We start from the raw sequence: 26,281 nt of genomic DNA, 5'->3' as shown, positions 1-26,281 counted from the left end.
GGGTAAGAGGAAACGTTCAACTCTCACACAATTTAGCTTCTTTACATTATTGTTCAGAATTCCGAAATAATAGCACAACTGTACCAAAGTTTGTGCCTCTGAAAGGCAAGAAACTAATACCTAAATTTAAATGTTTTCACTAAGATTCCCCATTCTTTAACATTTTACAGTCTATAGTTTACAAGTACTAGTCAGATTTTATTTAAAAAATTTTTTAGCATTTTTTGATATAATCGACATGACATGTAAGTTTAAGGTGTACAATGTGTTCATTTGATACATTTATATATTGCAAGCGATGAAGCGTTAGCTAACATCTCCATCATGTCACATAATTATCATTTTTTTTTGTGGTGAGAACATTAGATCTAGTCTCTTAATAACTGAAGTGTATAATACACTGTTGTTGATACAAGTACTAATAAGACTTTAAAGCAAAGGTGGAAATTAAGCATAAGACATTTTTCCATGTTAAAGTGCAGTTGCAACTCTACAAGAGACCTTATGTTAAACAAACAGTACTCTGTGATCTTTCTAACCCTAGTGATCCACAGAACACCGAATACCCCTATTTGCCCACCCCCTCACCTCCAGAGATGAGGAACAGAGGGTAGATGGGGGCTGAGAAGGCGTTATCCAATTCCAGTAAAGCACTAAATACTAATTAACACTAATACTAAATTCACTGAACAGTTACTTCTTGGGAAAACAGAGACCTGGGCTCTGACAGGTTGATAAAGGACAGGACTGCACAGCAAGCCTAAGTGCTGGAAGTGGGGATTTAGTATACATTTGTTTCAGTCATTTTTATTAGAGGGAAATGGAAATGAGATTTTAGTCTTAAAATGGCCATTTGCCCAGAAGCACTTCATAAACATCTGTAAACTATATGCTAATTCACTCTGTTAACATACCTTCGAAGTGCAGATACATCTCCAGTATATGCAGCAAACAAAAGGTTTATCACTGACTTTACCTGTGAAGAAAAGAAAGTTCAAGCATCCACAAGGGAAAATAAATACGTAGAATGTACGATTGTCACTGGTAAGTGATTTCCCCGTGCTCTGAACGCTTTAGCTCAGTCATATGCAAACAGTTATTACACTTCTATAACCAAAAGGATGCACACATGTGATCTTTTTAAATCGAGGATTATGAGGGGTAATTCAACAATAAAGATAAGACACATGAGGGAAGGAATAGAACAATGATATCAATTGGTGCAAAAGAGTGGAAACTCGTGACCTGTGAAACACACAGTTGGGGGGCCACAGAAAATTGTTTAGAACCTTTCTCATTTACTATATCTCAGTACTGTGGGCTGACCTGTATACTCACAAAACTCATACCATTAAAAACTAAGTCATGCTGTATAAATGTCTAATCCCTGCCAGTAATCACTGTCCTCACCAATCACTGGCTCCTTTGGAAATCTTAAGGGACAATATTCAGTATTAATCATCTTAAGGAAAGGGCAATTTGTACTTCACCAGGCAGTACAGATTGGGGCATTCTCAAAGCCCATGACCCTGCATCTGCTCAAAAGGTGGGTGAACTCCCAAAATATTAAGTCACCAATCTTTTAGTGCTCCAAGACTTCACAGTGTATTTCCTTTTGACAACTATCTACTTTCTCGTCCTTATAAGGAAAAGGTTAGTTATCCTAATGGCCACTGGATTTTGGTCTGCTTTCATAAAGACTTTATCCAGCCCTATTTTTGAGAAACTAAGCTATTGAACATACTCTGTAAACACTTCATAAATTCCCACTTTTGTCTCATACTTTGCAACTTCAATATCAATGATCCAACTGATCCTGGACTCCATGGTAGAAAAGAGAAGTTTATTGGAGGGATGGAAAGTAACCCAGCTATCCACAAAGACACAGCCCTGGGAGCTACTTTTAAGATCTTAAGTTGGACATTCATCCTTTTTACTATGGCTTCCCTTTCCCACTACCTGTGAACTTTTAAATCACACTGGAACCAATCATTACTGGACTTCTCTAATTTGGCATTTTCAAAATGTGTTCTGCAGGAACCAGTGCGCAGATGCTCCGTGAAAAAAAAAAAAAAGTTCCTGTGGTCAGATATTTTCTTAAAATATTAAACTCCTTCTGGGGGATTCATGAACATATGAAAGGCTCTGTAAAGTTCTGCAGCATAGGAACCTAACTAGCACTAAAATTTTACTAATAGTTACTATTACTATTGATATCACAAAAAAAAAAAACCCAAACAAAAAAACAAACCTTACTCTTACTCCTTCAGTCCATTAGCTTCCTTTCTGGCTACCCCTTACTATCCCTGCCTAGCCTGTACTCTGTAGTCAATCTCCTGCTAACCCTAAGTCCAGAACAGTTATCTCAATGGGTATGGAATCACTCAGAATGTTCTAAAAGTATATATAAACATCTCTCCTCCCATTTCTACATTTTGGGGAAAACAGTCTTTTGAAAACAGTCTCCAGGTGATTTTGATATGTACTCTTCTGAGTTATGGACCACTGTTCCAAGTGCTCTTCTTTCTTTTTAAATTGGATCAATTTGAAATCGTCAATTCCCCTTATGTTCTTGAGCTATCACTAATTCTCCATGTTTCTAACTGCTTGACATTTTTTTCTTCTTGTTTCCCTTTCACACTTTCTTCAGACCTTTAATACCAGTGGGGACCCCTAAAACAGATGATCCTGATCACAATTACCAGGACAATAAACTGTTCTCAACTCTCCTTCCTCTGTTATGCAAAATACCTGCTTCTAATATCTATTCTCCCTTCATTCCTTCCAAACCTCAAAGCAAAAAGTATCTTTCTTCTTTTCTGAGACTTCTTTCCTTATTCTATCAACCATATGTCCTCCAAATCCTCTCACCGTGCTCCCCTCATTTATCTCTTTTTCTAGCACCTTCAACTTTTCCCTCCTTCACTGGTTCCCTTATCTCTCCCTTAATACAAACACAACTTCATCCTATTTTTAAAAACCAACACATAATCCTATTATCGCCTTCAGTGCACATATTCTGAAAGGAGTGTGTATTTTTAATTCCCTGCAAATTAACTTCATACCCACTATTACTTCTAAATAGTATTCTCAAAATGTCCAGCAGCCGTCTTAAGCCCTGATTATTTCTGACCTCTCCAACACACCCCACCCTCTCATTCCTTGTCTTCTGTGATGCGGATTCTCTGTATCTTCCTCCTGTTTGTTGCTTTGTAGAGTCATTTCCCACTTTCCACTGCCTAATACTTCTCCAAAAGTAGTCTCCCTCCTTCAGACCCTTGTTTTTCAACATAATTTCCCTCAAACGTTTTTTACCTTCCTTTGGGAAAAATGACTTTGCAATCTACATCTTTAATCTTTGTTCCTAATCCTTAAACCGACAACTCCACTCGCTTGTCATGCTGTCATTTCAAATTCAAAAACAGCAAGCCTCTCTACAGCCCTGATGGCTTCCCACTTGGGCTACAGAAGTCCACATCCATCTGCCTACTGAGGCATCTCAGACTTATGCCCCAAACAGAACTTGATTTCAATCACCTCCCTTTCCCCCTGCCCCAGTTAGCTACTCTTCCAGTCTCCCTCATTTTAGGGTGACACTAGAATTCACCCAGTTACTCAGGTCAAAAATCAAGTCATCATCCAGGGCTGCTGCATTTGATCGCACAGGTGGAGCCCTCCGCAAGGATGCCCAGCCAAGTATGTGTGTACGTAGCCTTTGCTCCTCTCACCCCGCTGTGGTGTCCAGCACCCAAGTACGGGAGAAAGGGAGTCTTCTCACATATGTGCTGAGAGAGTCTGTGTATGCCAAGAGGCAGAACTAGCTTTTTCTAATTCACACAAACCCACCATATAGACCCTGGAGGTATTACTTGATTCTATTTCTCATAACCCACATCCAGCTTGTCAACAAATACATTCTGCCTCCAAAACATATTTGGAATCCCACCACTTCTCACCGCCTCCATTACTATTGTCCTAAGCTGTGAGCCACCACTTTATCTCACCAAGAGGATTGCAATAACCTCCAAACTACATGCACTACATAACGACGTTTGGGTCAACCAATGGACCACATATACGACAGCAATATGCCATAGAGCCTAGGTGCGTGTTAGGCTATGCCATCTAGGTTTGTGTAAGTGCACTCTACGATGTTAGCACAAGGACGAAATCGCCCAACAACACATTTCTCAGAATGCACCCCCCTCGTTAAGTGGAGCATGACTGCGTTTCCTCCTGTTCAAATCTGCTGCCACAAGGATCTTTTAAAAACAGATCGTGGCACTTCCAGTGACTTTCCATCATATCTAGAATAAGATTCAAACTCTTAACCATGGCTTTCAGGACACTAAATGCTCTACTCCCTGGTTACACTGTATATCTCATTCCTGACCATTCTGCCCCTTGCAGCTCTACCTTAGGTGGTCTTTCTGTTGGTCTCCAGGCACTCCAGGCTACACCTGCTGCGCTGCTGCTGGGGATGCTCTTTCTCCAGGTAGTGAGGACACTGCCTCCTTCATTTCATTCAGTCTCTACTCAGATGTTATCTCACAGACTCTTAAAACACTGCCCTCTTTTTTCATCACTCCTTATCCCCTACCTTGCTTACTTTTTCTCTTCAGAGCACTTATCATTATCTGATGCATGCTCATGCTCACGCACACACAATTTGTCTCTTTCCCCCATTAAATGTAAGCTCCATGTGGGCAGAGACTGTTTTTTCTTTTCCCCACTATAACCCCATGCCTACCACACATAATAGGTAGTTCATTAAATAGATGTCGACTCAAATCAATACATTGTATACCTTAAACTTAATTAAATGTCAATTACATCTCACTATTCCAATTTTTAAAAAAGTGTTGATTGACTAAAAGAATATTTTCTCCCAAAGCATCAAATATTCAAATTATTGGCACCATTTGGGGATTAAGTTATAATCATTATTAATTCTTCTACCTCCCTTAACTTTACTTCTTTGAATGGCACTAGCAAATTTATTCAGTCCTCCTAACTGGTGCCTCTGCTTCCAGTCCTTCTTCCACTCACCAGACCTTTTCCACATACTTCTACTAATCTTCACAAAACATTGCTCTAACCACTAAAGGTTTCTTGGCAAGGGAGTCATTTGGGGAGTGTTAAAAAAATCCCCAAATCATTTCTGATAAATTCCTTAGTCTCACATTCAAGATTCTTCAGTCTTAATTTTCTCTCAACCTCAACAGAGCAAAATGGATCTTACTAAGTTCTTATTTTCATCTTAGTGTCTATTCTTCTTCCTCTCCTTTTGGGAACACCTAGATTCATAATCAAATCTTTCCCTTCCCTCAAGGGGTAGCTTCAAATACTGAAAGCCCCTTCTTTGCTGCCACACTTCCCTAGGTATCCCAGCATTCATCACCCATGTAGCTGGTTGCCCATTGCCTACACAGCGTTTCGTGACGGCATGTGCCAAGGAGTCATCGGTTAGGTGTCTTCTTTCCCACTACCATCCTGAAGGTAATTTCTCTTCCTATAAGCTACCGTCCATACCATTTATTGCCTGAAAGCATCTTCTCTCCACCCACGTCTCAATGCAATATATTCTTAACCCTTCTCCTGTGAACTCCACTCCAATCTCTTAAATCAGAAGTCATCTCTTTCTCATACATTTGGCACTATGACACACGGTATGTTTACTTCTGTATCTTATTTCCCTACTACTCAAGAGAAATCCAGAACTCTGATGTGCATAGCATTAATACAGTAGCTACCTACAGTTCTTATTCTTTAAGTGTATTAGTCCTTCTAAGCAATAAGTCCTTGACCTATTTCAGTGACTGTATGCATGAACTACATCTTTTATTTCCAATTCTGAATTTAGACCAAGCTAGTTTGAAGATATTGTATTATATATAGTATGTATCACTTACTATGTATCACAAAGTTCTAACAATAAATTCTTTATTAATAAGGCCCAAGGCTGATTTTAGAATAACTATAATAACTATTGAGAGTATATTAATACTTTATTCACAAGCACATTCAGAGATATATATAAAATGAGAATAAATCATATAACTTTAATGTACAAAAGGCTTTGCTGACAGATGGGGTCAGAGGGGAGAACCTATTAGCTTGCCTTAAAAAAAAAAAACTATTAAAAGGTAACACAGAGGGCTTAGTATTCTTCTCATGAAAACAAAAGGATAGCTGTGGGGCTGAATTCAGTCCAACTCAGAAGATGGGAGTGTCATTTACTCCAAGACAGACAAACACGAGGAGGTAGCATGCATATAACCATTTAAAATTAAAACCACAAATGCCTCTTTACTCCAACAAATAGCCACCTATATCCCTAGGTTTGCATACATCAAGAAATGAGCTGAGTAGAATGTTAAGAAAATGGAATAGTCTGATAGTTTTGAGACAGCAGATGGAGTGCTATCTTATTTAGGGACAGACCAGTTACTGGTCTGTTAGAAGAAGTTACACAAATATTCCCAACTGAACTACCACACCCTCTGGAATTACCACCATGGCAAACCAAACTAAAGGAGGAAGACACCCTATCAGATGACTCATCCAGCTCCAAGCCAACTCTTTGAAAAGAATGTAGGTATGCTAAAAATTGATCGAGGCTCAGTCCCCTATTTCCCCAATGCATACCTGAGTTATGTTCATTTTAAAATACCTGTCAAGAAGGCCAAGGTCCGGAAAACAATGAGTTAAAAGGAGCTGCCAGAAGTATGGAACCTGTGTTTTGATGAATCATTCCTCAGTACAAAGAAAAGAACATATACTGCCGAACAGTAGCCTATACGAGTTAAGTGTTCTGATGTTTAATATACGCCTCCCCATAGTAAAGAGAAACTTCACTTGGGCAGGTGAGTCACTAAAAATTAATAAATGAAATGTTAATAGTTTTCCTTTCATACTGCAGATTTTCCAGTACTGCTACATTTTTCCTTATCAGATCTCTTTATCAGAACCTGCCAGAACCAGACAACCTTATCTTAGTTTATTTGTACAAAGTCATGACAACAGTAGGACAAAAATGTTACAGTTCATGAGTTCATTTAACACTGGCATGCATGGAATATCGAAATCACACTTTTTTCCAAAATAGCTAGAAGCAGTTGCAGATTTTATCAATTTTACAAGTCTGAAACATGACATTCCTACCTCTCCAATCCTATCAGTCTCCTATTCATTTTGAGCCTATTTAAAAGTTGAATTGTGACTTTTGTCTCCTCCCAAAGACCCTAATTCTGTACAAGTAGCAATTGTTATATCACTTTGTTTATATAGTGAATGACCTTGAAAAAATCAAGTTTAAATTCAAATTTAATTTATTGTTTTTAAACATCTCTGACAGTTTATAAAATAGATATATTTTATTTATTATTACCACTGAGGTTAAGGCCCTCAGTTCAAGATCATATAGCATATGAATTACTGATGCAGCTGAGACACATTCCCACTTCCCTCGTGATGACGTGAGCCCTTAATAGATCTCAAACTGTTATCCAAAGGATAGAAGGAAACCAAAGGATTAAATAGCAATTTAGCTCTAAGCCATAAAGGTTCTCTCTCTGCTAAACATCGAGAGGAAGGGAGGGAACACGGAAGGGAAGGAGCAGAGAAGGGAGAGATGATACTGAGGAGGGAGGGAAGGAGAGTGGGAGGGAGGAAAGACTGAGTCATTGGCTTTGCAGTTGTCGTATTTTACTTCCAAGTCTGTTACCCACTGCAAAACTGTGGCTTTCCTTGGTTTTCATTTTTAGTTTCTACCTTCACTCATACAAAGACTAATTCAGTTCTTTTGAAAAGACTTTAATAAAAAATCTTTTTTAAAAAGTAGGTAACTGAAAAACCATCCTTCTGTTTCTAGCACTTTCAGTTTGACGTAAGCTGCTCTCGCGTTTCCAGGTCACTACAGTATCTGTTGCCCCAGCACAGATACTCTTCGTCATCTGTTAAATAAACCATCATCACTCCAGATCCAATTTTGTTTTAAAAGCTTCACTCCAACCTGGCCTTTTATAGCCTTTAAATAAAAATAAGTTTTTAGCCTTCTTTTATAAATATTTTTCTTAAGGTCTGGTTTAAAAATACAAACCCATTATAGTACAGCTAAAGAAAATTTTTAAGTCACCACCAAATGTAAATCAACCACTTGCTGACACGGTAGAAATATAAACCTGTACAATGTGTATGTGATCAATGGTATTTCCTTTTCCCCTTACTATTGAGCTGATTTAATATTCATATGGCTGTGTAAAACAAAATTACAGTACTTTTATGATTAGACTGAGTATGAGGCCACATGTTCCTAAGCTTTCTAGTGATTTATTCAGACACGATTATTAATATACTATATATAGACAAAACTAATCCAAACTGGCATGATTAGAGGATTAGAGAAAGTCCTTTATGGGAATAACAGTTCAGCAATTTCATGACCATATTTCCAAATGTTTACACAAATGCAGGAGGTTCTCATACGGTAATTTTAATAAAGAAAGATAAGTTGAATGGGAAAGTTTCATTTCTAAAATACAGTCTTAAAAACGTGAGCTCCAATCACTGTATTCTGCTCTTGATTAGCTAATAAATCTAAGCATACCATTTTCAAAATTTCTCAATGAAATTTTACTTTTTCTTAAACTAAGTGTTGTTATCAAAAAAAAAAAAAATCTGACAATCCACAAAAACAAAAAATTCAGATTTTATTTACAACAAAATAGCTCATTTGAAACACCTAATCTTCCGGGACTCGGCTAAGTACTTTATTATTATCCCTGTTACTATTATTCAAAGGATAGGGAACTGAAGCCTAGCATGTTTAAAACTTGAGCAAGGTAATAATGTTGGTAAGTGGCAGAAAGAAGGCTCGAGCATAGCTGGCCTGGTGCTGGGGTCCGTGCTCTCCACCAGCACTATCTAGAAGGACAAGAGATTTCCTAAGAAAACCTGAGATGAGATTTCCTCACCAATATAATATCAAAACTAAAATATGTTGATGGGAAATCAGAAAATTGCAATTAAGAAACAATTTATACAAAAATCATAGAAACTAATTTTCTACTGAGATGCTAACCAAAGGTGTTTTTTTTGGGGTTTTTTTTTTGTTTTTAATTGAAGAGAAAATAAGAGAACAAAACAATTTATTCAATTTGGTATACTGATGCCACAATGAAAAAATGTTAAAGGTATCTTTATTCTTTGAGTTTAAGTCTCTAAAATGAAATGTGAGTTTTGAGTTCATGTGAATAGAGCAGATATGACTGCTACAACATTGGCAGCAAATAAATAGCTTCTTATCTCAGTGGCTCATATTATTCTGGTAAATGCCAATGAATGGCCTAAAAAGATACCAATGGGCTCATAAGCAATTCTCCTTTCATATGAGTATAAAAGTACCTAACAATATATCTTTGTGTGGTCTAACAAACAGCACTCCCAATTAAGCAGCAGGAAATGGGAGAAAAACAGAAATAAGTGAGGGCAAAGGCAGCTCTTCCTCTGAAGGACAGACGTGCACTTTCTGTGGCAGACCTGAGTATTGGTACTGCACATGACAACTATCAAAGTTTCTTACTCACTACCTTCCTGGTTTGCTCCTCTCTTATACAAATATTTGTAATGCTTCATGAAGATTTGTTAATAGTACGTTAGTGTTCAGATGAGGATGAGGTACCACACCTCTGGCATGATAAAGTGTCATGTTTATTTATAATTATTAATTTTAAAAAAGTACATAAAACCCGAGAATCAAAGAAACTAAAAGCAAAGCATATCGAAGAGAATTGGTCACCAATTCTTATACATATTACTACAAAAGAAAAGAAAATCAGGGCCACTGGAATCAATAGATTCTTACAGTCTGATAAAAAGTTTAAATACATACAAATAAGGTCCCTGAAAAGAGATAGGGTTCTCTTTCTGCCAGGAAACATTTAACAAGTTTTCATAGTGATAGAGGCAGAATTACGGTTTCAACCTAAAGGACGTCTCTCTCCTCTGCATGCCCTAAATATAACAAAGCACGGCATGTGTACATGAGGTTCTATAGTTATTCCAACCACAATCTATCCCTACCATCTGCTTTGATTTTATAAAGAAAACCCCTTATTTCCAGTGGTCTCCAGAGAACCATACTTAATTCTGTCCATTCTTTAATGTTTATTTCAGTTGTTTTGTGAAAAGCCCAACATGTGTTCTTTATGGACAACACACACAGAAGAGCTGTATTAACGACATGTTTCTCTAGTACTACGTACTTTTCAAAGTGCTTCCACAGACATTCTAATTTGATTACTGTTCACTATAACATGTTCCTCCAGCATATAGTACAAAGAAGCTGCTGGAGAATAGGATATTTTTAAGACCCTTAAAAATAATGTAACATTCAAGGGGGAAAAAAAACCCATGTATATGCCAAAAAAAAAAAAAATCACTCCAGCACTATTCTTAGGGCCTTATCATAGTACTGCTTAGCACCTATCTTTAACATTTATAATTCTTATCAGTAATATTTTATTGTATTGATGGACATAGCAAAATTATACATAGGACTCACTTGTAATCTATGTATCCAAGTTGAAAATTCTTTAAGTAGAACCAAATTCTAAACGAATGTCTTCCACATAGGTTGAGTCTAAAGTAGATTCTAAAGCCTACTGTTAAAAATAGTTTCTGGTAAATGCTCTAAAATCCCCTGCCTGGAATAAAATGTTAGAGACAGCTAACTACTCCCCCTGCATCCATTCCCCTTCCTCCCCAAGGTAAGCTTCACTGATGACTGGTGTATATGTTCTTTAACTACGTTGTGTATTGTCTCACAAAATCTGTTATGGGCGCATAAAAATGATGTCATATGGTATATACCATTTCATTTCCTTTAGAACAGTTAAAATGAACTAGATTTACATGTATCTGCATGGACAAATCATTTATCACCGCTTCAATTTAGTAATTACATATTCAATGTCTGCATCTTCTTCTAGATTGTAAACACCAAGAACTGGGTCATACTTGTCTCATTAACCACTGAATATCCTAAGCACTTTGAAATTTCTGGCCCATAAAAGGCAAGAAGTAAATATCAGTTGAATGAATTAGTGAATGAATAATGAACAGGGTAATGCTAAGGGTAATTCATATAAAATCTGAACTACTCCATCAAATTAAATTGGCTAGGTATCTCGAACTGTTTGTTTAAACGAAAATGTGCTGTTTAAACGAAAATGAAATACTAGGGGATAACTGGTTCTTAATAGAAAGAAAACATTTTAAATGTTATATATCAATTTTCTTGCTATATAATTTCCTTGATGTGATCTTGAACATTACTGAGGGACCTACATATAGTAGCAGAAATGAAGAGGAGAAAACGCACACAATGGGAAAACAAAATCTCTAGTATATAGAAGAGATGAAAAATTGTTTGGTAACGACAGGGACATTGAAATGGAAACTTAGAAACCGGAAGAGCCCTGGCCACTTTCTTACAAGCTACCTAAGTGGGAAAGCAACTTCATAAAAAGAACAAGCTATTTGGCCACTCATACCATAACACGAGTACAAAAACAATACTGAAGGGGAACTTAATAGGAAAATGGGCACATGCACTGCCAACTTGCCAGAATAAGGGTGTTGGGGAGGAAGAAATGATTTTTTAGATATACTTTAATAGCAGAATTGTGTTTCTTCACAGTTCAGTATACAAGGCACATTTTTGCAATTTTGCTTATATTTAAGTCATTAAATTAAAAATAAAACACATATACAAAAGATAACTGTAAATGGCTCCAGATGATGATAGAAAATTCCATCTTTTCAACACTGAATCATTTTAATTGTGTTGGTTTCCAAAAAAAAAACCCCCGTATTAAAAACAAGTGCAGATGTGAACAAAGAAATTCATTTTTGGATGTTCTACATCATAGAACTGTTACATATAAATACAATTAATGAAAACGCCTACTTTGAGCCCTGAAAAGCTCTAGAGTCAGGGTTTATAAAGGTTTTAATAAATTGAGTTTAGCTGATAGATATTTAGAGGAAACGAACAAAAGAATTTAAAAATGTATCTTCTAAAATAAATAAGGCATTACAATAAACATCAGCTTTTAGTGCTAACATACTAATTTGTACTTAATGCTGTAGGAATATACAATAAGGACATTTTTTAAGTAATGAAAAGCATTTATATCTACAATAGAGCCAGGCTAAAGAATGATTTTAATGGTAAGATATAGGATTAACTTTATCCTCTATAGAGTCAAGTAATATTGGAGTTAATTTCCCCACTTTGATAAATACTTTAGACGATAAATGTGATCATGTCAAATTGTGTCTGCTCAAAGTTCTCCAGTGGTCTCCCATCACAACTAGTTTTCAGTGAAAGGATCTTTGGTGATAGGAATTTCTTTTCTATGAGTGAAATACATAAATGCATATTATTAAAATCACAGAATATTAGTGATATGGGATGAAGACATCATTATGTAAATTAAGTAAGCCTGCATTATGTAAGTTATAGTGAAAAATGAAATCATCACAGAACCTTGTTTAATATAGGATAAATTCTTGATCTCTCAAGGTACTTTGAAGTTGTTACTGTCCTTAAATTTTCATGTAATATCTAGCTTTTATTAATAAGGACACATAGTTTGCTCCAGTTACATTTTGCAATGGAAAACAGTAGTCTATAGTCAAGAGAATGGGCTCTGGAACCAGAACTGCCTGGGTGCAAATCGTGGTTGGAACCAGAACTGCCTGGGTGCAAATCCTGGTTCTATACACCTTAAAGCTATGTGACCTTAGGGAACTTAGAATCTGATTTACATAACTCTATAGAGGTAATAACAGTACCTACTTCATAGACTTTATGAGGATTAAAACTCTCAGAACATGCTTTGCACTGATGGCTGACCCACAGTTAGTCACAATAAGTACTAGTTATTACCAATTATCCTAAAAGCCATGCTATTCAAAATTTTGATGTTACTATGTTATGTGTCTGCTGATGGCGTATTGTGCATGCCTTGTTGCTAGAGTTGACTGAAACTGTTGACATTGGAAGCAAAAGTGGAAATCTATAGAAACAACAGGATTTTTCTGTTAGCAAACTGGAATGCCTGGACGAACCCAGGTTACCTGGGCTTAGGCCCACACTTTTAAGGACTGATCACTATGCACTCAGTTCTAGTTTGCACACTGCTAAGCTTTCTGTGATAAGGAACTGACAAAGGTACTCTTCTAGACTTCCAAGGTTTTTGGGCACAGGCAATAGGCATGGATGGACATTCTTTTCCATTTTAAATCATTGCCAATTTTAGGTATGTATGGTAACTTCAAACCTATGATTAAGATTTTCAAGGGATCAACTGTTATGGTTTACTGTCATATGTCAGAATGAATTAGAATGGTACATCTTTCTGTAGCTAATTTTACTCTTTCTCTGGAGAAGGAACAGTTTAGTCATAGAACTGGTAAACACTATGTTTTAAAAACATTGAAACATATTATGAACGTATTACATAGACTTGTAAGGCAAAAATTAACTTCAGAAGTTCATATATATGGTATATCACATTGGGCTACCTACCTCATGCCCAACCACCTAATACACATTGATGCTATTTAAATCCAAAACGCACTGGATAAACCAAAGTTTCGATCTATTAAGAACTTTTGCAGAAGATACCAAATTCTTAACACAAAATTCTAAGCCTCACAATGACACTAAAGAATTTTTGCAAAGCAAAAGCTACAAAATTCAACACGCAAACAGAGCAGCAGCCTTTTATCCAGAGCCCCTAAGTACAAGGTAAAGGCACTAACACATATGAGTAAGTAGACTATTACATAACAAAATCTAACATGTAAGGGATACCAATAAACAAGTGCTGATTCTGCGGCAGACATATATGGTGGATGTAAAATAAACTGCACAACAGTGACGAAATAAAAATGAAAACTTCTCAAGTTTTTATTTCTTGGTTAAAAACATAGCAAATTAGTTTTCTTTCTCCTTTGTTTCTCAAGGTGAAAAAGCAAAAAGTCATACATACTCTAAGTTCTGTTGTAATAGCTTGTTTTAGTTGAAACACTTCACAAATAGGTAAATAGAAAGTTAATCTCCTTAAAACCATTCTCTAAAGCTTCTCTTTAAGGTTAAAAAAAGAAAAAAAAAAAAAAGAGAGACATTAAGGCAGAAATATTTTATTGGTTTGATCAGAGTATTAGTATTGGTCATCATATAATTTTAAAATCACTTGTACTGTCATTTCCTGACGAGATGTCAATAAAGTTTCCTTGTGCAGAAAATGTAACATTTATTCACCTCAATTCCAAGTAGAAACAATATTTAGTTCATGTCTTTGAGTTATAAATCTTGTGCATAAAATTGGACCCATGGATGCATGTACTGGGGGTTGAATGTGAATAAATGACCAACAATAAGCTGTATTATATTGAAAAAAAGTTTAGATTTTATTATTTTTTTTACTTTTGAAAGAAAATAAAACTAGATGGCGAATGTCAATATTAAAAGATTTGGTAATGAACATATCGGCAATATAAAGATTTGAAAATGAAAACCCACTTTATGAGAACTTTGATATACTTTTTTAAATACCCGATTTTCAGCCAAAAGTGAATTATGATAGGAAAGGATGAAAACAAATACTTAAAATTAATATATTCTGAGTATTTCAAAATATTAAGATCTTTAATTCTGAGTGACTGTGAGAAACAGAACAATAGACCTTGGATGGAGTACCATGGCTTTATACATCATTAATTTCATTTAATGGAAGAAAGTCAAGACTTCTTAAGTTTTATGCTATCCCCTCAAAGGACAATTTGTTATTGCCCCTTAGTGATGATTCATGAAAGGTACACATAAAACAATGAAAACTACTAATTCTAACCTAAACAAAAGTTTAAGAGGCTAAAGATCCTGATTTTAATTTTGAGTTTACAATGGAATGGTCCAAACAGTAGTTACACTTTCATAATTAATGCTAATATTTCAGCATCATTCTAATAGGTATAATGTGAAAGCAAGCAGAGTTTATACTGAATGAGAACCAGTCTCTTAAAAGTTCATGTTCTTACCCACATAAACTTGTGGGGAGCAGAGCTTATCTAGACAAGTTTAAATTTTGAGAATTAAGAAGCCAGTACTTTTTCAGAGTAACAATATTTGTTTTAACATTTATAAGTCAACAAAGGTTTTTTAAAAAATTAATGCATTTCAAGAACAATATACATTTCCTTCATAAGTAAAAAATAAAAATCCCAGAATTATGAAATAGAGATGGGTACTGAGGACAACATACACAATAAATAATGAAACAAATGAGGACCCTTGATGTGAACCCACTCAGAGATCCAATATCTAAAATAAAAACAAGGGAAGTAGCTATATGTTTTGCATGGTATGTGGTGATAAAAGCTAACCTGCAAAGAAAAAAAAGTTCTTTTTAGAAAACATTTGTTTAGCACTTTAATAATCTTTTCTTATTTAAAATCTTGTTATTTATATATTTCCCCAAAGGAATTTATTTTAAAAAGCCAATGGTACAACATTTATTTTTAGAGTCACATTTCTGCTACACTTTCAAAGGTTCCGGGGTAATGTTTTATTTTTAGAACTACTGTATAATTGTACCATTCACTTCTAATTTTATCAGTCTTTACAAACTGTGGTATATAACTGTTTAATAGAAAAATACAATTAAGTAGTTTTAATAAACACTGATGTTATCAGTCTGCCAAATAACTTATATTAACTACTGCCAATTACTCTCGTTAAAAATGAAAAACAAAGAAAGTCTCTCCCAACAAAACACAAAACAGACCAACACTGTCAAAAAAGAGGAGGAAAAAAAAGTAAGTATATTAATTGAGAAAGCAAGGTGCTAAGAAACCTGGAAAAGGGAGTTGGGTGGAGTGGCAGCTCGCACCAGATAACCTTTAAGATTACTTTCAAGCTCAGTTATTTGATTCTAATAAATTACAAGATTATAGCAAATGAAAGAAGATCAAAGATCTGGAAAGGTTGAACTATATACTAAAAATAAAACAAATTCTTCAGCTGTCTACAGAATATGAATTAAAATTATAATTCGGGGTTCCAAGTGGAATTGCTGGAAAGAGATTTTTGTAATATAAACAAAAATCACCAGAAATGTAACATGAAAACAGAAATTTAAAACTGTGTCAGCTAAGAATTTTTCCTTTCAAAAGCTAAGCCTTCCAGACAATTTCAATCAACTGAAGTACTAGGGTTTAAAGTATTTCAGTAGGTAAATTATTTAATTTTAAGAAAAATCACTATTTTTAATAATAAAGTTTCCAGAGAAATTATGTCCTCAGATATTAAAATCTGGCTTAAAAATTATTCTTACCATTGAGATTTTAACTAAAAAGTTTCCAAATTGGTAAATGTGATTTATAGTCAAATAATGTAGCAACAGTGTTATATGAGATCAAGTGCCAGGATTTGTCTTTTCATTAATCTTTCCCATGAGTCTCCATTTTTTAACCTGAACTGCTTATATAGTTCATTGTAGCACTTGGCCTCAAGGATTATAAATTTGTTCAGTTTTAAATTTAACCAATACCTAACAGTTCTCAGTAAAGAGTGTTTTATAATTTATGCAAAAAGATCACAGATACTACCAAAAAAGCAATGTGCCTAAGTGCTAATTAGTATCCTATGCATTTTAATTAAAGGTTATGGGATTAGGAAGCCATTATAAAAGTTTTAATTAACATAGGCTTTAGACATTTTGCATATGTTAAAAACCTCTACAGCTACAACTTATAAAGCTTATAGAAAGGGCAATCTTCGAAACAAATGGTAAACTAAGTCAATCTTAAAAAATTTCCTTCCTTTCATATGTTCACAAATATAAATGGAAAAGACCATAGTAACAGAATCACTTCATTAAATAAATATAAAGATTTATGAGCAATCTACTTAACGTCTTCTGTTTAAAAAATAAGTAATTTTTCTATTACTATTTAAGAAGTTAAAGACTCTGAGAAACATCAAGTTTTGACAGCTCTGTTCATGTTAGATTTTGCCCAAGATGTTCATGTAGTAGTTTTAAAAACAGAAATCCAGACTAAGACAGTATAATTTCTAAATTTCTTCAAGTCATGTGCATTGCCTGGTATTCACATTAATAAAATACTTGGGGGATGGTAGCAGGAGGGAGAAGAGGGATAAAAAAACCACTTTTCGCAGTACCATGAAATTCCTTCCATTTCTAAGTAGTGTAAAAGACAAACGTTATAACTGTTAAAATTTCAAATAGATGTGGTTGAACTTGATACACTTGAATGTATGTTGATGTATAATTTTGCCTTTGAACTCCATGACAGAAAATGGACTAAGCTAAAGTCTATTCTGACTAAACCTAACTGAAAATCTGAGGGATGTGCCATGATGCATTTTAAGTTGCATTTCATTACTCATCTGGTTTTGGTTATATGATACGATAATGCTATATTTAATATAAAATAGTGAAGAAACTAAGCAGAAATCACATTACTTTTTAAAAACTGCATTCTTGCTTTTTCAAGACCTCTAGGAGAAAAACCAAAATTTTTACAAATGAACAGTAAAACTGATTCTTAAAACAAAAAAATTCTGCATAATTTTTAGAATAAACTATTCTATCAAGAAAACTGCTCAAACTAAGAAGTACATTATTCAAGTTAAATACAATCTTTTTATATACTAAAGTTTGAAAACTGTTTTTGCAGTCAACTTCCACATGAAATCTGCTGTTCTTGCTCACTCTTCTGTGGCGTTACTCAATATTGTTACTCTCTCACCCTGGATAGTGCTGGTAGTGAATGAGAGCAACAACAGAAACCGCAAATCATTAAAGCTAAATTGAACAAGTATGTTATATTTTATAAATTCTGGGGCAGCAAAAATATTAGTTCTTTTATGACAAAACTAGGAATAAGAATAGATCAAGGAACCATGATACATAACATACTTATGTAGAAAGGACTTCTGCTGATTTTCAGAATCTGGATGGGTGGATGGATGGATGGATGGAAAGATAGATATTTACAGACAGATATACACATAAACACATACAACACATATATTATATATAAATTATCATGCTATAGACCGACACATCAGTCTCTATCAGTGGTTCTTTCCACATACATACATGCCTATGAAACTCTACACTGTCAGACCAAGATCACTGAGCTCTTTGAGTCACTTCTCCCTTTGCTTCAAATGGGTTTAAAACACCACCAGCAATAATCAAAAAACAAACAAAAAAAACCCCCAATGTAATCATAAACTGTTATATACTAAGTATACCGAAACACAAAATCTTTATTTACTAGTCCCTAAAGAACTTTATGAAAAAATCCCACAGAGAAATACAAATTCCTGTAAACAACAGTAGTTTTCCTTCGGTTTTAAAACTTCTACAATATTTTTTGGATATCTCCTCTGGATAGAAATGGCAAATTTCGTCAGAAAAATTTTAAGTACTATAATTGACCTACAAATGCATGGAGCCTTGTTATAATTTGGACCATGCTGTGGAAATATACTAAGTTCCTTCTGAAAATTAAATTCTTTAAAAATAGCTAAGGTAAATTTCTACATTATAGTTACTCCATTCAATATAAATTCTACTGAGATTGACAGTTGTATGCTAAAGCAATATTATGGTACTCTTCATTTGATTTAGCAATATGTTTTTCCTACTCCAAATAACAGATAAAAAAACAATTACATAGTCAATAACATCAGTGATATTGATCTTAAGAAAGCAGAAAGAATCTACAAACAGGGTTGTGTTTGTTTTTTTTTTAAGTTGTTGAATAGAAAAACAACAAAAAAAAAAAAATTAGGAGAAAAGTCTTTATTCAAATACTCCTAGTACAACCAGCAGGAAAAAAGTCCTCCCCACAAAAAACTCCAACACTATACTGCAGTTAAACAAAAAAAAAAAAAAATCAAAGCCCTTTTGAGTATTTCTGGTCTCTTCACAGCAGCCTCAAGTATTAATTAAAAATATAAAACACTTTAATAGTATCTTCTTAAAGAATTTTTTAAGTTAAAATTCCAATTATTTGTTGTACTTAAAATACTGGAGATGTTTTCATCAAAGAAAAACAAAAACAAAAACAAAAAAAAACAATAAAATCAGCTTGAAATAAATTTATTGTACAATACAAAAAGTAGGCATACTGGAAAATAAAAGGTACATTATTAAATATACAAAGCAAATGAAAGAAAGCTAAATAACACAAATGTTTTAATCCAAACAGGAAGATTAAAATGCACAACATTTATGCTAAAAATAAAGTATTTCAGGAAGGATATGCATTTCAAATGAAATGTTAATGATGAATAAAAAGAAAAACAAATATGCTAATTTCTAAATGCTTGAATATCAAGAATCAGTAATGGCATGAAACATTAAATCTAACAATACTGGTACTTTTCAAGAACTGTATTTGAAAAGGTATTAAAAAGACTAAAGGAATCAAAATAATGTCCTTAAATCTGGCAAAGATTTCTTTCTTTCTTTATTTTTTAAGTAAAGTTTGAGGGCCTATTCACAATATCTTCCCTCTTCTTCCATTTATACCTCCCTACAAAAATTTTCGGATGCCCATCCTTAACAGGATTCTATAAACATAGCAGCTTAGATAACCCTACTTTACTAATAACTGTGCATTTCAGACTTATTAACATAATTAAAGTGCCACAAATTAACAACATAATTTTGAAATCAATACAAAAATGAATATAAAACATTAAGTTTTTATTTTATAAAGTAAAACTAACCTACAAATGAAATAGTAAAATGCAACAATATAGAGCATATGGGGGGTAAAAGCCTTTTCTGCAAACTATCAATTAAGGCATTTAGCTCCCAAACCACAAATGGCTCTGGTGAAACTAATACAAATGACACTGTCTAAAGGTATAGCAGAGTGAGGCATTCCAACACACCACTCTCCTGTAAACAGCCAAACCAGAAGCATCCAGTTAGGATACGCATCTGTACATTAGAGGAACATTCAAGTAACCATTTGGTAAAACCCTCTAAAACTTAACATATAATTATTTAAATATATCAGCTTTAATACTTAGCCTAAAAGGCTTTTGATCAACACCTTTGGGAGGAAACTTCTTTTCCTAATATCATAGTTCCCAAACTCAAGACATCATATGATCAGGATTTTCTACATCTATAATTGTACTAGTATCTAAATTATCCAGTGAAATCTTTTTTGCTATACTCTTTATTTACTTTACAAATTTTACGACATGTGTGTCATGATATTAAGAAACTATCAAGTTCTTCTCTAGACTCCATTCCTACCCCTCCAAAATTTACATGCTTAAAAATAATTAAAAAATAAAATAAAATAAAATACCTTGAAGGTGTGGGAAACTGTAGGGAGAACCAGAGAAGCATATGGAAGAAGGAAGACGTGTGAATAGGTCCTACAGAATTTTACACTTTGCCAAGACAGACTTTAAATATCATAAATTATTTGAAATCGGTTTGTGTAGAACCTATAGTCCTTCTCTTAAAAGCAAGTTTTGATTCTTAATATTACATTTTTATAACCAAACAAAAAGATTCAGATCTAACCTATATTTTATCAGCATACTTACTACCTTTAGACTGAATTCATTTCCTAAGTACCCTAAAAGAGCTCAAATAGAACAAACTTTATGAGATGTTATTATAATTTATTATAAAAGATTCATTAGCATTTGTGAAGTTATTAGAATAAAATTATTAAAAGCTAAAAACCAAGATTCACTATTCATACTTAAATATAACAGAAAAGTTATGTGGATAATATGAAAATAAAATTGTTTAGGTAAACATTTCACTTGAAGACACTCACTATTGCTCCTTCTAAGTAACCATTATAGCTTAACAGTGAAACATGTCATTATCTTACATCTGAAATTCTTTGGCTGGAATGTTTTAGTAACATAACACACTCCTGTACATGACAATTCTAACAGAACATAGGATCTGCAAAGTAAAAAAGCAAAGACACAACTTATAAAGTATTTGATAAAATTTTAAAAAATTTTTTTTTAATTTGGAGCCGAGCCAATCTCTAAAAATGGCATAAAATGGAAACTTAAGCTAATTTTATAGTCTACTGCTATATTAAATAATTTGGAATTCACTATTTTGTCTTTTTTAAAGTTTTGTATTTAGCATAGAAATACTTCCTATTGCCACTAAAGATAGGTCAGTTTTAAAATTAGAAAAGAAAAAACAAAATATAATGAAACTTATGAGTTCAATGTGTGGATTTTAGAACCAAGAAATCACAATTTCTGTTACTATTTTTAAATGGGATTACCTGACTTTATAGTTAAAATTTTCATTACACCAAGAAAAAAATTTTTTATTTTTTTTCCTTTTTGCATTTTTTTAAATAAAGCAAATGTGCTTTATTTACTTAAAAAAAAACCTGGCAATTCCACTTTTTAATCTATTATCTTTACACAAAGATTAAAAGAAAAAAAATAGCTTTATGGCTCAAGCACCCAAGGTTAAGAACACAAACACTCAAATAAATATATATAGTATGCAAAAAAGCTAAAGGTGTTCGAAAGGTTAAATGAAGAATGTTCTGAAACTAGAACTCATTTCTTTTAGCTTTTCTCTCCCAGACTTTCCATTCTATATACTACAGTTGTAGAGATGTCCTCATTTGACTCAGGTGACACTTTTTTCCATACTGTCTCTTTTAAAGCAAGTTCTTGTTGGAGACTTTCATAGTCCAATGGTCCAAAGGAATGCTAGTTGTTCAAGCAACATACATAATTTATTAGTGCACTTGAGTGAAGAAAGGTCCAAGCTATAAAACGGTATTTTTCAATGAATGTTATTAAAATCTGCTAACATTTTCACCCACCACCATTTGATGTTCTGCTCCATGTTACTCATGGTGACTCTCAGAGTTTCTATTCTGTTGGCTCTGAATAATTCTCATATATTATCAGAAGTTACTTTGATTGGAATTAATGATAGGAAAATTTACTTAGTTTATGTATTAAAAATATATTTTACTTGTAAGGGCTTCGTATGAACTTCAAGTTTAATTAGGAAATTTTACTATAAACATTTTCCATATGAAATGCAAAGATATTTATTTAAAACTTAAAATAAGTCCCTTGGTCCAATGAACAACTGTAAAGATGAAAAAATCTTTCCTGAAATTTAAGTCTTGACTCAGTACTAGCTCTAAAAAAGTAGTACGTATGTGTAATAATACGAAGCCAAGCACACTAATAACAAAATATTACTTCAAAATAAGAGTATCTTATTAAAAACTATATTACTGCATTAAAAATACTGCATTAAAAACTTCATAGGAAAATATTTCATCTACAGTGGCTTATAAAACTTATTATGAGGCTTTGTAAGGTCTCTTGCTAATACTATAACCCCTTTTCCCATTTACATATCCATCCACATCAAAATAAACTTCAAGACTATAATGACAAATACTAAGAGTAAAAACAGGCTTTCTTTTTATAGTATGTAGCACTTTCCAATGTGTCTTCTTTTAACAGAATCAATTCTTTAAACTATTGCTTAAAATAGCAAAACAATGGAGAAAAGAAGGGAACCCTGCTGCTAGGCTAACCAGTTTTAATTTAAGTAAAACAACAATATTTAATATCTATCTACTACTAGTCCAGGATGAAAATGTCAACAATTTGCTTATACTCATTCGTGATCAGCAAAGTAAGAAGGCCATTAACAATTAAACTAAATTTTATTTAAACTGGTGAATTACATATTACATAATAATCTAAGAATTTTGCTTACCCTTTGATCACCACCTTCTCTACGAGGATCAAGTTTTTTTGCAAAGTGTCTCAAATTATCATAGTTATGGAAATTACACAGAGAAACAAGATCCTGTAAAGAAGCAAAATAGGTATAAGAAACAGGCTATTCATTTTTCATCATCTAACAAATTATACAAATACTGTCCAACTTAACTACTATCTCCTTCAAAGCACTACTGCATGTTAACAAAGCATCATGATGCATCAAGAAGCAGACTGATATCAAAATAAGAAGATATGAATATAACCTTTGAGAACACAGCTTACTAGCATGACTAGGACTCGATCACTCAAATTGTTTAACTTTCGTTGTCTGTAAAACTGGCACTATAATAAAGAATTCTTTCAAATATTCATAAAAAAATACAAAAATATAAAAATATAAATATTCTGGTTACAATCTATTATAGTCTATAACCAATCCAATGTCATTCTCTAGTTTTACAGAATATAAAAAACTGAAAAATAAATCAGAATTTTAATTAAGAAAGTCTGCAGAAAAAATTACAGCACTCACTGCAGACTCTGGGACATAATAAATGTAAATAAACCAGAAGCTGAAATTGAAGCAAGAGTTGGGTAACAACATAAAATACTGAATTAGTTAAGAGTAGTAACAATTTTAAGTTGCAGTGCTTATATCCTAAAAAAAAAGACTTTTAAAGGTAGTTTATGAATAAAGACATTCAACCATGCAGATTAAAAAAAACAATAAACTACATATAAACTATATATAAACAATAAACTATATATATAATCTTCATTCATGTGAGTTTCAAATTACTTCAGGTTTAATATCTTTTGCTGGGCTTTTGGAAACTGAAAACTAATTATAACCACAAAAATTAAAATAAAAGCTTTAAAAAAATGTCATTTTCTGTGAGAATGATTACATGAGAAGTGCCTCGCTGAGGTAATACAAAGTCCTCTGTGAGTATTTCCATGGCTACCTAGTAACTAGCAGATAGGCAGGCAGTGTGCCATCAATTCATTATGAAAATAAGTAAAAAGATCATTAGATGGCTCAACTTATACAATCATTATTTTCATTAAGAAAACATGCTTACATGACAGAAGTGAATTCCCTTAACACTGTTGCCCATCTTGTCCAGAGGGGGAGACCAGCACATCATGCCCATGACATTGGGTACAACTAAAAGAATGCCCCCAGCAACTCCAGATTTTGCAGGAAGACCAACCTGAAAATAATTTGAAAAAAGGGACATTTATGTTAACATTTTTAAAATAAGAAAAGTTATGTCCAACAATAAGGTAATTGGTTAAAAAATTATGGTATATAGCAATACAGTAGAATTCCAACATTAAAAAAAGTTGTCCGTGTTTATAATATATAAAATGAAAGACAGTTATAAAACAGTTGGGATATATTAAAATAAAGATATACTCTAAGGAATGAAAGTAGATTACATCTAAATTGTTGGACTATGTTTTTATTTTATCCTTTTTAACTATATTTTCTAATTGTTCTATAATAAATGCGTATTACTTTTTAAATGTGTATTTTAAGTATAAAAAGTTATTTTCGAAAAATACTTTATGATTACATAATGAGAAATTCTATCTTATTAAAAGAGTCTCTGTGGTCTTCTGTCAGAAATTCTGAGGAAACAGATAAGATGGTAATTCAAACTAATCCTCTTCAAAACATTTAAGTTTACATTATGCAAAATGTAACAATATGACAAAAGACAAAATATCATCAGGGTAGTATTCATCAATGGCTTATAACATTCAGACATTGAGTACCTCTTGCTAGAAGTAATTTCACACAAAACTAAGCAAAACAAAAAATAAAGAGATATTCAATCAATCAAAATAATGTAAGGCCCCTATTTGCATCCCATTGTAAAATAATTTATAAGACAATCCAGATAATCTGAGCATTGACCAAATATTTTGATGATACTAAAGATTAAACTTTTTTCGGATTTTTTAATGTGTAATAACAGTGCTGTGGGTTTCAGAGCCCTTATCATTTAAAATTATAGACTGAACTATGACAAAGGTAGGGGAAGCAGGTGTACATACAGATGAAACAAGATTGGTCATCTACAGATAATTATTAGAGTTGAGAGATGCATAATAGTAAATGCATCTATTTTTCTATGTTTAAAAATTTTTCAAAATTAAAACATTTTTCAGGGTGTTTGCTGACTGACATAAGCAGAATGAAATAAGAAAAGTCTATACATTTCACAAGTGGCAAATGTATAACTGAGCTTAAAGCAGTATATTTTGAAGTTTTAACTTTAATATACTTCAAGTCCTTGAAAACATCTATGGTTATAACCAAAAATGTTAAACATTACAATTATGCATTCTTTCTGAACTAATTTTTGAGGTATGCTCTATAGGGCTAAATATTAAAAGTAAAAGAAAGTCTATACAAACCTTGTACATTGGAATGCCTTAAAAGTAGACATGATAAAGTTCTAGAAATAAAACAAGTTCTTAAGAACATCTGGTAGACTGTTTATTCGTTACCAATTCTGTAACAAATTAACCTTGAAAACAAGCCTCTCTCTCAATTAATATACAGCTTTAGAAGCAAAGTTCAAATTGCCATTTTTAAAAGAACTAGTCCAGACTAGTTTTTTGCCAGAGAAAATTAAGATTAAACAATTACTTACGTGGAAAGCAAACTGCCCCGAGAAATCATACATGCCACAGGAATGCATCAAACTCAGTGTATTTCGAACTGCTTCAGGGCTCAGCACTCTTTCACCAGTAATTGGACAGAAACCGCCATTAGCCAGTGTTGCAGCCATCACACTAGCTGATTCACAAGTTACTTCAATGGAGCACAGCTAAAAAAAACCCAAAACTAAATTTTGAAAATTGAGCCTCACATTATTTTTAGTATTACAGTTAACTTCTAAGATAATCTATTTTATCTGGTATTTCATACAGATGTGAAATTTTTCTTGCAAAGGGATTATTTTAATACAACGTGATGACATTCTAAAGATTTTAATTTGAACAAAATTCTAGCCCCTTTAAGGTTAATCCTGATTTTCCCAGTTACTCAGTCTTTTAATGGCAGAACTAGGATAGGAAGACCTAGGCCCTAAGCACTAAGATTTGTAATTGCCCCATGTGATATTCAAAATTGCTTAAATATTAATGCTTTTTATAGGATACACAAATATAATTATTTTTAATTCAACAGGATAAAAGGAGCCATGATATATTTTTAAGATAAAATAATAGTACATCAGTATTATAACAGCACTTACATGAGAAACTGCCAGTTTAGAAAAAAATCTAATGCCTGACAATTCATCTATAACAAAACTCAGCATCCCCAAATGGCAACATGAAAAGGACTAAGGGAAGAAAAATCTAATTAGACAGCTCTAGCCTGGA

General features: G+C 33.2%; 1 protein-coding gene across 2 annotated transcripts in view; it reads right to left on the bottom strand.

Moving 5' to 3' along the window:
• The window catches only part of GLS (glutaminase), a 69,862-nt gene that overhangs the window by 4,460 nt on the left and 39,121 nt on the right, over positions 1-26,281 (bottom strand). Inside the window, exons 12-15 of one of the 2 annotated variants that reach the window (XM_015596550.2) lie at positions 25,546-25,722; positions 23,962-24,093; positions 22,872-22,964; positions 915-976 (exon numbers count right to left, since the gene is read on the bottom strand). In XM_015596550.2, coding sequence (XP_015452036.1) covers positions 915-976; positions 22,872-22,964; positions 23,962-24,093; positions 25,546-25,722 — 464 coding nt within the window. Of the gene's footprint in view, positions 1-914; positions 977-19,192; positions 21,836-22,871; positions 22,965-23,961; positions 24,094-25,545; positions 25,723-26,281 lie in introns of those variants that run through there. The other variant, XM_015596551.1, reaches the window with a different exon arrangement.

The sequence above is a fragment of the Pteropus alecto genome, unplaced genomic scaffold, assembly GCF_000325575.1.
Source record: "Pteropus alecto unplaced genomic scaffold, ASM32557v1 scaffold3, whole genome shotgun sequence".
In the NCBI taxonomy this organism is placed as follows: domain Eukaryota; kingdom Metazoa; phylum Chordata; class Mammalia; order Chiroptera; family Pteropodidae; genus Pteropus; species Pteropus alecto.
The sequence above is the reverse complement of the archived record's forward strand: the minus strand, read 5'-3'. Positions and strand labels throughout refer to the sequence as shown.